Source organism: Dioscorea cayenensis, unplaced genomic scaffold, assembly GCF_009730915.1.
Source record: "Dioscorea cayenensis subsp. rotundata cultivar TDr96_F1 unplaced genomic scaffold, TDr96_F1_v2_PseudoChromosome.rev07_lg8_w22 25.fasta BLBR01001491.1, whole genome shotgun sequence".
Taxonomy (NCBI): domain Eukaryota; kingdom Viridiplantae; phylum Streptophyta; class Magnoliopsida; order Dioscoreales; family Dioscoreaceae; genus Dioscorea; species Dioscorea cayenensis.
In genome coordinates, this window is record NW_024087882.1 from 8,619 (window position 1) to 23,542 (window position 14,924).

At 40.8% G+C, this 14,924-nt stretch overlaps 1 protein-coding gene across 1 annotated transcript; it reads left to right on the plus strand.

The window, feature by feature from the left end:
• Window positions 1-11,561: 11,561 nt before the first annotated feature.
• On the plus strand, window positions 11,562-12,257 carry LOC120256536 (secreted RxLR effector protein 161-like). Its single transcript, XM_039264209.1, has one exon. It carries the CDS (start codon window positions 11,562-11,564, stop codon window positions 12,255-12,257), a length of 696 nt encoding a protein of 231 aa, XP_039120143.1.
• Window positions 12,258-14,924: the final 2,667 nt, after the last annotated feature.

Consider the following 14,924-nt stretch of genomic DNA (forward strand, 5'->3'; position numbering starts at 1 on the left):
ACTTTGGTAACCTCCAAATGGTAATAAGTAACACTAATAAATACATCCCTCGAACTACGCTTAACATGTACCTACATAAAAGATAAGACAGTCACAAGTTCAGAATTTTTAACTCTGATATACACCACTTGGTCATCTTGTTGAGTCAAGACTTGCTTTCAAGTAACATTCATCCTTCCAATAAAGCACATATTTACGAAAACAAAGCGTAAGATGGCACCATTGATCACAATGTCATTGCATGTGAGTGCTACATGTTCTTTGTAACGCGTCTAGGCAGTGGCTGAGGTTTACTTGTGAGAAATTCTTTCGAGAAGATAAGGAATTCAGGAAAAGGCAGAGAAGGATGAGGTTGGAGATAGGAAGAAAGGAGAGAGAAAGAGTTAAAAAGAGAGAGAAAAGGAATGATTGGCTAGCTGCCTGGTCATTCTCACATTTCATATATATATATATATATATATATATATATATTGTTTTCCCGTACTAACATCCTTTTACAATGCCTTGTGCTTCACGCTACTAAATTCTATTGGTTAAGGTTTGCCCTCATTGATGATTACAATGTAATCATCTCAACCCATTACAAAATCATCAAACCGTGTGACACCCGTCACCTTCCGGTTGCTTCTCCTCAGCGCTTTAGTCTCTTGACCGTTATCCTTGCTCTTTTGACCATTGCTCTCCTTCTTTTGACCTTTGACCGGTACATTGCCCCCCTCTTCAAAACATGACCTGTCCTCAAGTCGAAACTGAGGAAAATTGAGGAGCAACTCCTGTGCAGTAACCCAGGTTGCCTCTGCAGCTGAGTGATTCTCCCATTGGACCAGGTATTGCTGTGTTGGTTGTTCACGCAGCAAAATCAAGCGGGAGCCCAATATAGCTACTGGTTGGAACACCGGGTACATTGCTCCTTGAACACCCTCTGGAAATGGAAGTTACTGGATATTCGGGTCTCCAGCGAGCTTGAGTTTGAGAGATGCTGAAAAGACATTATGTAAGCTGGGCTGAATCTGGGTCGCAGTAGGCAAACAGCTGACCAATCCTCTCCAGAATTTGAAATGGTCCAAAAAAACGCTTTGACAGTTTGTGGGAAGGTTGTTGAGTGAGGGACCGTTGACGATAGGGTTGCAGTTTAATGAAAACCCAATCCCCGACATTAAACACGTGACATCTCGTCCGCTTACGCCATCTTGATTCTTCATGCTTGCTCGAGCACGCAAGGGATTGTCTTTGAGTGTGGCCATCACGGGTGCGTGCTCGAGAGAGCAAGATGGGTACGGCATCAATGGTGCTGCCTGAACCCACATAGTCGAGTAGAGTGGGCGGCGCACGGCCATAAACCGCTTCATAAGGTGACATTTGAATGGCGGAGTGCCAGGCAGTGTTATAATGCCACCAAATTCTATGAAAGAAGATGATACCATTGTCTAGGATGATCGCTGGTGAAGCAACGGAGATAGTCTTCAAGATACCTGTTGAGAATTTCTGTTTGCCCGTCCGATTGTGGGTGATAGAGCGCTACTCATGGACAATTTCGGTACCGCAAGCGGAACTAGCTCTTTCCAGAATTGACTCATAAACAAGGGATCCCGATCGGACACTAACGACACCGGAACACCATGAAGCCGAATGATGTCACGGGCGAATATCTCCGCTACCTGAAGGGCTGTGAACTTAGAGGGCATGGCGGGAAAAATGGGCCTGCTTTGGATAGGCGCATCCACGGCGCACCAAAATAGATCGCCTCTGCCGGGCCGAACTTGGAAGATGCGTGAATAAAAGTCGAGTGAAAGTGACTCCCATATCTTGCTCGAAGTGGAAGAGCGTCAGCAGATGACCTTGCGGGCCATCGTGAGCAAATGGCTTCACGGACTCGATGATCACCCGATGATGCCACAAAGTCCCGCACTGCCGCTTTGAGGAGGCAGGAAAGTCCTGCACTTCGGTTGATATGTTCGCTTGACCACCATCATGCGACCCCCAACTGGCGTATTATGGAATTCGAGGATCGAGTAGAATGTTGGAGAGCCCAGGTGTTCGCGAGTACCATGATGCGTCCTTTGAAGAGCACGAGTCACGATCTTTGATAGTATAGTCCCGAAAGGCACGGGGAGGTTACGCTGAATTGAGCTCACGAGAGGCCAACTTGTATCCTCGGAATAGGCCCGCCGAACGCTTGCCATATTGCGAGAATCGGTCGAGTAACTGCGAGAATAGCTAGGTGAGCCATTTCATCCTCATGCATTCTCGACAAAGCATCAGCAGGTCGGTTGGCGGTGGCTGGCTTGTAAACAATGTCGAATTCAAATCCCAGAAGCTTCGTCAACCATTTATGCTGCTCGGGAGTTTGGATGTTACGATCGCGAGAAGAAGGCGCAAGCTACGATGGTCGATCGTAAATGGTAAACCGACGCCTGATAAATATTGGGCGCCAATCGCCGCATCGCTCGCTTAAGGCATACATCTCGCGCACATAGGTAGAAGAAGCCCGAAGCCTGGGTGTGAGTGCCTTACTGAAATATGCCAGAGGGTGCTGATCCTGCAATAGGATTGCCCCAATACCCGTTGATGATGCATCCGTTTGAATCTCAAAGGGACGATCAAAAGCGGAGTAAGCTGTAACACGGTAGAAAGTGGCTAGCTTAAAAGGGCTTCAAATGCAGCTGTAGCCTCGTGTGTCCACACAAGCGCCTCGCCTGGCAGTAATTCCGTTGGGAGCGCTAACCGGGCATAATGCGCGAGCATAAAGCGGCGATAATATCCTGCGGCCCAAGAATCCCGTGAATGGCGACTTGTGGATGGAAGTGGCCAGCTCTGCACTGCTTGAATTTTGTCTGGTTCCACGGCCACACCCTCGCCAGATATTCGGTGCCCCAAATACCCTACACTTGCACACCCAAATGCGCATTTCATCGAAGTTTAGTGACAGATTGATGTTGTCTCGAACAAAGCAAACACAATAGCAAGGTGGTTTAGATGGATCATTCCAAGAGCGCTATAAATCGAGCCGCGTCATCAAAAGAACACCAAGACGAATTGTCGCAAGACAGCGGACTGAAAAACCTCATTCATCAGGGGCTTGAAAGCGCCGTGGGGCATTCGGCCCGATCCAAAAGGGCATTACAGAAATTCGTAGTGCCCTCATGTGTGCGATCTTGCGGTCTTCTCAATGTCCGTAGCCCATTCGACTTTGACATTTCGTTGATATCGGGCGCAAGTCCATCTTTGAAAAGACTCACGCTCCTGCCAACTCATCAAACAACTCCTCGACAGTTGGAATTGGGAATCTATCTAGCACCGTCACGGCATTGAGGGCCCTATAATCCACACAAAATCTCCAAGACCCGTCTTTCTTTTTGACGAGAATTACCGGAGATGAATATGGGCTATTACTTGGCCTGATGATACCATCTTGCAACATGTCTCCCACTAGGCGGCTCAATTCCGTCGTACGGAAATGAGGGTAGCAGTAGGAGCTGACATTCCAGGGTGGTATAGGTTGTAGAGGGTCGCGATCGAATGATCCTACAGTGGCAGATCCTGCAGGGACCGAGAATATATCTGAATAATCTCGTAAAAGTTGATGTAATCGGCCAACAAGAGTCCGGAGGCCGAGGGCATCCATAGTGTTTGTTGATCTGGGGAGATGGTTCCATAGTGGAGTTCAAGTGAGGACCGAGGAGGTGAAAATAGTGCGCACTTTGAGCCAGCGCATCCTGCAGTGTGAGGCTCAGGGGAGATCGTCCCCTTGCAAGCTGTGGGAATGCCATGCAAACGTACCCGCATACCGTTGTGCTCAAATTCCATCCAGAGATTTTTATAATCAAAAAGAGTAGGTCCTGCTCTGTGCACGGGTGGACTCTAACTTCGCTTGCCTCAAGTCGGAAGAAGTAAAGTCTACGAAATGAAGGCGTCCTCAGACTTTAATGGAACCTGCAAGCATTCTCCTCCACATTTCAATTGCTCACCATTACCCACTGTGACAGTCAAGTGAGGTGCAACCCGAGTAGTCAAGCCCAAGTGGGATGCCAGGCTTGTCTGCAGAAAATTGTTGGTGGACCCGCCATCAATTAACACTGTGACCCTCTTGCCATGAATCGTGCCATCTATTTTTAGAGTGGATGGAACCAGGGCCCCTGTTAGAGCATGGAACGAAATGCTTGGCTGCTCTCCAGCAGGGGGCTCCGCCGGTGGAGAGTCCGGTGGAACTTCTAATGGAATTGGGTCAGGATCAGAATCCTCACCCTGGAATTCCACATCATCTTCTGCAAGAAGACATAAGAACTACTGGAGGTTGCGGTGCCCAGTAACTTTCCCGAGTGAATGGGGAATCGTGAGCTAAAACACGCACGGCCGCGTTCCGTCGTGCAGCCATCTCTGCTAGGTGTGAGCTTCTTAATGCGTCCCATAGCGGTGGTAGAGCTGGTAGGCGCGGCACCTCTCTGCGGTTGAGGCCACGCATTACGCAGGAAGGGCCTGAAGGAGTAGCGGGTGGCCCCCATTGCTCTGCTGTGACAGTACACTTATCTTCAATGAGTTTAGCTAGGCCCATGGCATCAGCCAGTGATTCCGGTTGTAGGATGTATAATTCCCGTTGAATATCATCCCGTAATCCAGAAAGAAAACAGTTTAAAAGACTACTGGGTCGTAGCCCCACAATTCTCGTCGATAAACATTCAAACTCCGACATATATGAAGTGACAGTGGAATGTTGTTTGAGTTTGTAGAGACGGGCTTCATGATTCACGTACCTGGAAGGACCAAACCGGACCTCAGCGAGTCGAACAAAGGCGCTCCAAGAGGACAACTGTTCAGTGGCGAAGAGCCAATGGTACCATTGGAGAGCAGCCCCCGTCGTATAAGCGCCGTGAGAGATTTTACGGTCCTCTCGGTGTGGCATGGTGGGCAGTGACTCAATCCCGAAAGATCCAAGAGAGAACGTTTTCACCTGAAAAGAGTGGAATCTCCAGCTTAGGCAGGCGCGCTGATGATTGGGATGGGTGGCCAGACGGGCCCGGCGCTTGCAAATGGTGAGGATATCGTGCCGGGCGGGGTGAAGGGAGTAAAGGCGGTGAGGGTCCTCTCTCCATCTTAGATAACTTGAACATCATATCGGACATCACCGTCTGTTGAGTTGCCAATGATTTTTGGATGGTGTCGAAGAGCTCCGCTTGTTGCTTGACTGAGCCACAGAGGTCCTCCATCTTGGCAAGCGATGAGTCATGAGCGCTCATTGAGAAGGTGGATGTTGTCTTCCATAGCTACGGAGCAGTGCGTCATTCCCTCCGATCATGGGCGGGATTCGATGAAAAGCACCAGTAGTAACGCTCTCGAGTGGCTGCGAGGTTTACTTGTGAGAAATTCTTCGAGAAGATAAGGAATTCGGGAAAAGCGGGAGAAGGATAGGTTGGAGATAGGGAAGAAAGGAGAAAAGAGTTAAAAAAGAGAAAAGGAATGATTGGCTAAACTGCTCGTCAGTTCTCACATTTCATATATATATATTGTTTTCCTCAGAATAACATCCTTTTACAATGCCTTGTGCTTCACGCTACTAAATTCTATTGGTTAAGGTTTGCCCTCATTGATGATTACAATGTAATCAGTCTCAACCCATACAAAATCATCAAACATGTGACACCTGAATACCTTCCTAGTTCTTCTCCTCAAGCTTTAGTCTCTTATTTTGACTATCCTTGCTCTTTTGACTCATTTACTCTCCCATCTGACCTTTGGCCGTTACATTCTTCAAGACATGAGTTGGTAGTACTCCAAGAATATCATCAAATCTTGTAGAAAGATCGAGAAAAATAAGTAGGGATTTCAAGTGGATCATATCCTAGGCTTTAATTTTTCTATAATTTACAGTGTGATAGCATCACGCTAATATATCAAATTATGTATTACCATGGTTATTTAACACATGTTTGTCCTTTATTTATTTTTCCCAGCAATCGGAGGTTCCATCTCTTTTGTCCATTTGATCTGCATGGTCTCGACTTTTTGATTCGATCTGATGCCTCCTTCTTTGCCTCTGAAAAGCTAGCAAGTCATTTAGCCAAATTGAAGTAGAAACAAGGTAAAGGATCAACATATCTTGCATGGTAATAATACAGTGAAATTCTAAGCAAAATCACCCAAGACTTTCTTAGTTTTTCTTTTTATGCTCCAAATCTTTGATGAAGGTATACGATATCATACAAGAAAGGGGACCATGGATTGCATATCCGAGTCTAAGAAACAAGCATGATCAAGAAAGGAAAAATCAATAAATAGATAAAAGGTGATCCCCAAATATGAAGGCTTGTCTAATGTAAAAAATACAATGGCTTGATCTAAAAATTGTTACTTAGGCAGCATAAGTGACTCCACTAGTTTTGTCACGATGGCGATGTGCATGCAAAGGAAGTACGACTAGTTTGCACATAACTTTTTCGAACCAAAAGATTTCTTTGTGATTCTTTTTGTTGGGTTGTGGACCACACATATGTAGAGATATAAGGACTTTTTGTGCATAAGTTGTGTAGACGTACACAACTAATGTTTATAATTATGTATATCTTATTGTATTCAAGTTTTGAATGAGACCCTAGACTGTGATCTGATTCGAGTTTGAGTTGGGTCCTAATTATCTAATTTTAAATGTGTGGATATACATATTAATCATATGTTGTGTAGAATTCACGGGAGGGCAAAATTGTCAAATCTATGAGGCGACTTGTAATTAGCCCCTCAAAAATTTCTTATAAATAGGGGTGTGGTCCACGGTCGAGCATGCAATAATTGAGATTCGATTAGATTTTACGAATTAGGGTTCCCATCTCCTTCTCTGCGTGTGATGGGTGAAAAGAACCCGCAGGGCGATCCCAATCACTTTCGTCGTAATCAATGGATTCAGTGCAGTGCGGCTCGACGCTTTCTTTGTTCCTAAGCAATCTCCAAGCAAAAATCCGGGGTTTCAATTAGGGTTTATACCCATTAGATCCATCAAGTGGTACGAGCCATCTTGTTTTTGGAATTATTTAGGGATTTATTATAATTAAATCTTGAATTTATTGATTAATATGCATGCATGTATACGTTTTATTATGCATGCTTTCGAGTCGAATTTTTGATGTTAATGCGATCTTGATCCAATATAGATTGGGTGTTCATATATTTTTATATTATATTGAGTTAGTGTAGAATCGGAACATGATATCATAATTGTTAATTGAGATATATATATATATATATATATATATTGATTTCACGTGTAATCCGAGTGCATGATTGCACCATCGTGAGATTTGAAAAGTCAGTGCCATATATATGAGATATATTTTTCAATAGATTGGAAATTATATAAATAGATGATATAATAGCTAGCATCGGCATGATGATATGGTTTGATGTGAATGGTTCCACGCGAGTTTCAATATTTATTTTAATATGATATATATTGAATATTTCCACGACAATTGAAGTAGAGATGAATTGATTTATAAATCATTCATGATTATGGATTTTTAATACATGTTTAGATTTATTATTATTATTATCATTATAATCTTGATGATTATTATCAAAATCGAGTTCTTGAGGATAATTAATTAGTTATGTTACTTTGATTTTTGATTAGGATAATATTTGGATTTTTAGTTTAATTATTATGAATTTATTTTAATTCATAATTATAAAAGTTCAGCTTTAATAATCATTAGGAAATAACAACTTAGAGTTGCTTTATAGCTTTCTTGGGTATTTACTGCAATTGGTAGAAGCATCATTGTCACCAAAGTGACCTCTGTTGTGGAAACTTTTGTTTGTGAATAACCATGGTATTAGTGCATACTTATTCTCATGCAGACAATATGTCGGCCCAAAGGAAGATTGTTGTCTGGCAGAGATTTGTCTGCATTTGTGGTAATAAGTTGTTTATAGTTATTAAGTATCTATTGTGAGTATTTAGTCGGCCCAAAAGAAGACTTTATACTTGACTGGATTTTACTATATAACTTGATTACTGCAACAAGTTAATTACTAGTGAATTGAATCTCTGTCCAAAGACTAGGTTTAATGTCACAATAATTAACTTGAAGATGGGTGGTTGTTATTTATATGCTTGATTATCATATTTTTTGTTATTTAATTGTGAGTTGATTTTTGTTAATTGCTCTAATGTACGAGTTGATATTATGGGTGTTGGCAATGTATATGCACTACACTCGATGGCGTTCCTCGTGCTTAGTGGCACAAACTTTAAGACTTGGAAATACAAGGTGACTCTTGTTTTAGGGATGTATGGATCACGGACCATGCATTAAGAGAACTCATCTTCGCACCTCTTACAGATCAAAGCTCTCTTGACGATAGGAGAGTTTTTGAGAGGTGGGAGCGGTCTAATCGCATTGGCTTGATGATTATAAAGAATACAATCCCGGAGACTTTTCTGGACACTATGTCTGAGGAAAATGATGTTAGGCACTTTCTTGACACCCTCGAGGAACGCTTCATAAGAAGTGATAAGGCGGAGAAGAGTGTTGTTCTAAGGAAACTTGTCTCTATGCGGTATAAGGGTGATGGGAACATACGTGAGTACGTTCTCGACATGTTTCATCTAGCTGGGAAATTGAAAAGCTTAAAAATTGAGTTGCCAGAAGATGTTCTGGTGCATCTGGTTTTGATTTCCCTCCCTCCTCGATTCAGTCAGTTTGAAGTGAGCTATAATTTTCAGAAGGACAAGTGGACATTGAATGAACTCATCTCACATTTGGTACAGGAGGAAGATAGAACGAAACAGCATAAAGTTGAGAGTGCGCATTTGGCATCTTCTAACTCAGGCCCTCAAAAGAAGAGGAAATACGATAAAGCTGCGGCACCAAAATCGTGTAAGAAGATCAAAGGCCCTGAAAAATAGCATAAAGAATTGAAATGCTTCTTCTGCAAGAAGGCTTCTCATGTAAAGAAAGACTGCCCTAAGTATCGTGCTTGGCGCATAAAGAAAGATATGTTTTTTGCTCAAGTTTGTACTGAAGTTAATGGTTTCAGTTCCTGGATATACTTGGTGGTTGGATTCAGCTGCTACAACTCACATAAGTGTATCAATGCAGGGTTGCCTGACTGCCGAACACCGAGTGATGGTGAAAGATACATCTATATAGGGACTGGAAGGGCAGAAGTCATAGGCGTAGAGACTTTTAGATTGTTACTTCGTAGTGGTTTTTATTTAGAATTGAATAACACATTCATTGTACCGTCCTTTAGACGGAATTTAGTTTCTATTTCAGTTTTGGACAAAGAAGGTTATTTTTGTTCATTTGGTAATAAAAGATGTGTTCTTCATTTTAATTCGATGTTGGTTGGAACCAGTACATTAAGTGAAAGTGATAATCTTTATTTGCTTGATAAAGTTAATACAAACAATGAATCCCATAATACTGAAACTAAAGGAATAAAACGTAGATTACAAAATGAGAATTCATACTCATTATGGCACAAGCGTTTGGGTCACATCTCTGAAAAGAGAATTGATAGGCTTGTAAGAGATGAAATTCTTGATGTAATTGACAAAACCAACAATAATGTGTGCATTGATTGCATTAAAGGAAAAACTACAAACAAGAGGAAAGTGGGGCCCGAGAGAAGTAAAGAAGTCTTAGAACTTATACATACAGATATTTGTGGACCTTTCCCTACGGCTTCTTGGAACGGTCAACGGTATTTTATTATGTTCATTGATGACTACTCTCGTTATGGTTACCTCTACTTGTTACATGAGAAATCAGAGGCTTTGGACTTTTTTAAGTCATTTAAGGCAGAAGTTGAAAATCAATTGGGCAAGAATATAAAGACCGTTAGATCTTATCGTGGTGGTGAATACTACGGCAGGTACGATGGATCAGGCGAGCAACGTTCAGGCCCTTTTGCTCAATACCTAGAGGAGTGTGGAATCATTCCTCAGTACACCATGCCAGGTTGTCCTAGTATGAATGGTGTGGCCGAGAGGCGAAACAGAACCCTTAAAGATATGGTAAGATGTATGATTACTCATACGACATTGCCTAACTCTCTCTGGGGTGAAGCATTAAAGACCGCAGACTATCTCCTAAATAGAGTTCCCATTAAGGCTACTGAGAAGACTCCTTATGGATTATGGACTAGCAAGAAGCCTATCCTAAGGCATTTACGAGTTTGGGGTTGTCCAGTTGAGGCAAGGCCTTATAGGCCTAATGAAAGAAAACTGGATGCAAGGACAATAAGTAGCTATTTTGAAGGGTACTCTGAAAAATCAAGAGGCTTTAAGTTTTATAATCCTACATCAAGAACCTTTTTCGAAACGGGAAATGCCCGGTTTTTTGAGGATGTTGAGGTTGGGGAAGAGAATTGAAGTGATGATTTTGTCTTTGGGGAGGATTTGGATACATCTTTCTCTGTTGTTGCTAAGGATCACAATCAGGTTTTTTTTTCCTGTTGTCATTCAAACGCAACATTCGGTACATGATAGAAATGATGTTATTCCTACCCATCAAGAAGAGGATACTCAACCAGTTATGGGTGAGGAGCAAGACATTCAACCTCAAATTTAAGAAGAACCGGTGCCTCTAAGGAGGTCCACGAGAGTAAGGAGAAGTCCAATTTCGGATGACTATTTGGTATTTCTCCATGAGTATGAAGGATATGTTGACTCAATGGAAAACAATCCAGTTACCTTTAGTGAGGCAATTAATAGCTCAAACTCTCATAAATGGATAGAAGCTATGGGTGAGGAAATCCAATCCATGAAGGACAATGATGTTTGGGATCTTATCCCATTGCCGGAAGGTGTGAGACCTATTGGATGTAAATGGGTCTTTAAGACCAAAAGGAATTCACAAGGCAATGTTGAAAGGTATAAGGCACGTCTAGTTGTGAAAGGATTTACTCAGAGGGAGGGCATCGATTACAAAGAGACTTTTTCTCCTGTTTCTGCAAAAGACTCTTTTAGGACCATTATGGCACTTGTGGCATATTTGGATCTTGAGCTACATCAGATGGATGTAAAGACGACTTTTCTTAATGGAGACATTGAGGAGACCATTTATATGATGCAGCCAGAGGGATTAGTCGTTGGGGAGACTAATCAAATGGTTTGCAAACTTAAGAAATCTATCTATGGGCTTAAACAAGCTTCCCGACAATGGTACCAAAAGTTCCATCGTATTGTTCTGTCATTTGGTTTTGAGGTGAATACTGTTGAGGATTGTGTGTATCACAAGTTCAGTGGGAGTAAGTACATATTTTTGATTCTATATATTGATGATATTCTGCTTGCCAGCAGTGACAAATGGATCCTTTAGGAAACTAAGAAATTTCTCTCTAAAAGTTTTAAGATGAAAGATCTTGGTGAAGCATCTTTCGTATTAGGGATCCAGATTCATCGTGATCATTCACAAGGTTCCTTGATTTTATCTCAGAAGAGCTATATTGAGAAAATACTGCAAAGGTTTGGCATGCAGAATTGTAAGCCTCATGACACCCCCGTGTCGAAAGGAGATAAATTTAGTTTAAAACAGTGTCCTAAGGAAAGAATTAAATCCAAATACATGCAGAACATTCCCTATACATCTGCAGTAGGAAGTCTTATGTATGCACAGGTCTGTACCTGTCCTGACCTGGCATTTATAGTGGGAATGCTTGAAAGATATCAATGTAATCCAGGTAGAGAACATTGGGTTGCAGCCAAAAGGGTCTTTAGATATTTTCAGAAGACAAAGGATTACATGCTCACATACAAGAAGTTGGATAGGCTTGAGATCATTGGGTATTCCGACTCCGACTTTGCTGGATTCTTGGATAGTCGTAAGTCGACATCTGGTTATGTCTTCACTATGGCTGGTGGTGTCATTTCATGGAGAAGTGCCAAGCAATCCTTGGTTGCTTCATCAACCATGGAGGCAGAATTCATCGCATGTTATGAGGCATCTAGTCATGCTATTTGGCTGCGCAATTTCATTGAAGGACTGCGAGTTGTCGAAAACATAGAGAGACCTTTGACGTTGTATTGTGATAATAGAGCAGCAGTTTTGTTCTCAAACAGCAACAGAAGTTCTTCTAGGTCTAAGCATATAGACATTAAGTTCTTAGCTGTAAAAGAAAGGGTTCAGAGTGGGTTTGTTAGTATTGAGCTTATAGGGACAAATTTCATGGTTGCGGATCCGCTTACAAAAGCATTGGCGCCTAAAGTTTTTCATGAACATGTTGTTAGCATGGGCGTCGTTAGTATGAATGCTTATGATTAGTTGGAGTTTATTTTCATAGCTTGATATTCATGTTGATGTCATGACACTTTTGATTAGTCTTTATAAAGTTTATCATTTATTTTTATTATTTGCTCTGAACTATGATCTCATAAAGATTTTAAAGTTGGACCAGTTGGAAATAGACAAGCGTAGATCACATTAGCTTGTAATTTCCATGCTACACATCCACACTTTATCTATGTCGTTAGTTAAGTCGGTATGTGTGAGCATTGTGGGTTTAGTTGCATTGTACTGGCGACAACTGCCCCTATGTTCCATGTATAGATAAGGCTAATGGACGAGATTGATTTAGATAATTTTTCAGTTGTAATTACATTTAGTTATCGATAGTAATTTATACACAATTTTAAATTCCCGAAGGTGCATGATTGTATTGTCCAAGTGGGAGATTGTTGGGTTGTGGACCACACAATATGTAGGGATATAAGGACTTTTGTGCATAAGTTGTGTAGACGTACACAACTAATGTTTATAATTGTGTATATCTTATTGTATTCAAGTTTTGAATGGACTCAAACTGTGATCTGATTCGAGTTTGAGTTGGGTCCTAATTATCTAATTTTAAATTTGTGGATATACATATTAATCATATGTTGTGTAGAATTCCTGGGGGCAAAATTATCAAATCTACGATGGGCAGACTTGTAATTAACCCCATAAAGATTTCTTATAAACAGGGGTGTGGTCCCTGACTGAGCATGCAATAATTGAGATTCAGAATTCGTTTTTCTGAATTAGGGTTCCCATCTCCCTTCTCTGCGTGTGATCAGTGAGAAAAACCACAAGACCCAATCACTTTCGTCATAATCAATGGATTCAAATGCAGGTACGCTTCCACCACTTTCTTTGTTCCTAAGCAATCTCCAAACAAGAAGATCCAGGGTTTCAATTAGGGTTTATACCCATTAAATCCATCATCTTTGGCCTACCCAACCATGGGATTCCTCTTTATCAAAGCTGAATAGGATGAAAGAAGAAATGAAAGAATAATCAAGGTCTCGAAGATCATCAAAGACTAGAGTAGGAAAGAAAGAATTCCATCTTTAATAGAAGTACATACACTTATCTACCACGGTTAAAATGCTATAGTGGAAGATCTCTTAGCAAATGAAAGAATGTTTTCAAGATATATCTTGAGAAACATTGACGTGCTTTGGTGAAAACTTCTAAACATAAACTCCAAACTAAAGTGCAAGTAAAGCACCATCACAACATGATATACTAGGTGTTTAGAAGTGCAATTATACCTTGAAACAGTGTAATTAAAAGCGCTAGGCGCTCTTAAGGCGCTAAGCCATTTTATTGCCCGAAGCAAGAGGAGCCACGAAAACTTCCACCCTCTTAATTGCAAAACAAGAGCGAAATGTAAAAGGAGGCTTGAAATGTAAAAAGAGACTTAAAAAGGTACAACTACTTTTTCCCATATGCAGAGAAACTAATTGCTGAATAAAGAATGTTTGAGAAATTTTTTGGTTTACCCATTTTGATAAAAAGAAAAGAATTTTTGAATCCTTCATACAAGTTAAATATAAAATTTTAAAGCCAGTAGGTTAGAGATAATTTAACAAAAAATGACATGCTGGAAGTCTCCCAGCTATCAAAAGGTATATTTTGAAGAAATAACAACATTAAAGGCATCATATCTTATAGTTCATAGCGAGAACGGATGAAATGCGTAAAAAACAGGATCAGTCCAGATAGAACTAACGAGTGCTCTGCATAAATTAACTCCTTTCGGATAGAAAACCTAAAGCTTTTTCATAGTGTGAAGCCCTCAGTACAGCAAAATGATGTGGAAGATAGTAATTTTATCAGATGTTCATTCTCTTGTCCAAAATTTCTTGGGTCATGTTGCGAAGGTATGAAAAACACCTTATGACATAGCAAAATAAAATAATTAAATAAATATGATCAAAATATTAGAACATGGTTAGCCTTTTTCAATCTGAAGGTTATTAAACATTTGATGGATCCATTGTGAAGCATTAATGTCACCCTAATTCTAATGAAGTCATCTACTGACCAAATCAAATGAAGATAAAGAAAAAGAGAAGAGTGTTACAATTACTTCATGATTATTTTTCAATAAGATGCAACCAATTTAAATTTAACTTAGAATCATCCCACCAAACAATAGAAATTGATCAAGGGTACTACATTTTCTAACCTATTCCAAATGGAAGAGAGAAGTTGAGTGTTAGACTTTGTATGTTACCCTTTTTTTCAAGATGCATAACAAGCCTCAACTATGAAATATTCAATACAAAGCCTCCTAGTGGCTTGAAAATCACATTATGTGGGAATTTAACCCCAAAAAAAAAAATAAAAAAAAATAAAGGAAATGTACAAACCTAAGAATCCAGAAATGCTAACCAAATGGGGGCACAAACTATTTCAAGTCCCACTTTCATATAGTTTTAGGTTTTTTTCCTTCCTGTACGTATTCATCATTTTCGCGGACCACAAACAAAGGGCTAAGGAACGAGCTTTGAAGTTCTTATAGTTTGGTCAATGTTTTTTTGTCTTCCATTCACGCTTTGTCCCAACTCAAGGCAGCCCCACAAACAAGCACCTTTTGGTTAAATTCCTTCAAGCGGGAACCTAGTTAATTAATTTGAAAATACAAAGCTCATCAAAGCGCTTGTT

What these genes read in the sequence shown, in the direction of transcription:
- LOC120256536 (XM_039264209.1), top strand. Translation starts at nt 11,562, where the DNA reads ATGCAGAACATTCCCTATACATCTGCAGTAGGAAGTCTTATGTATGCA.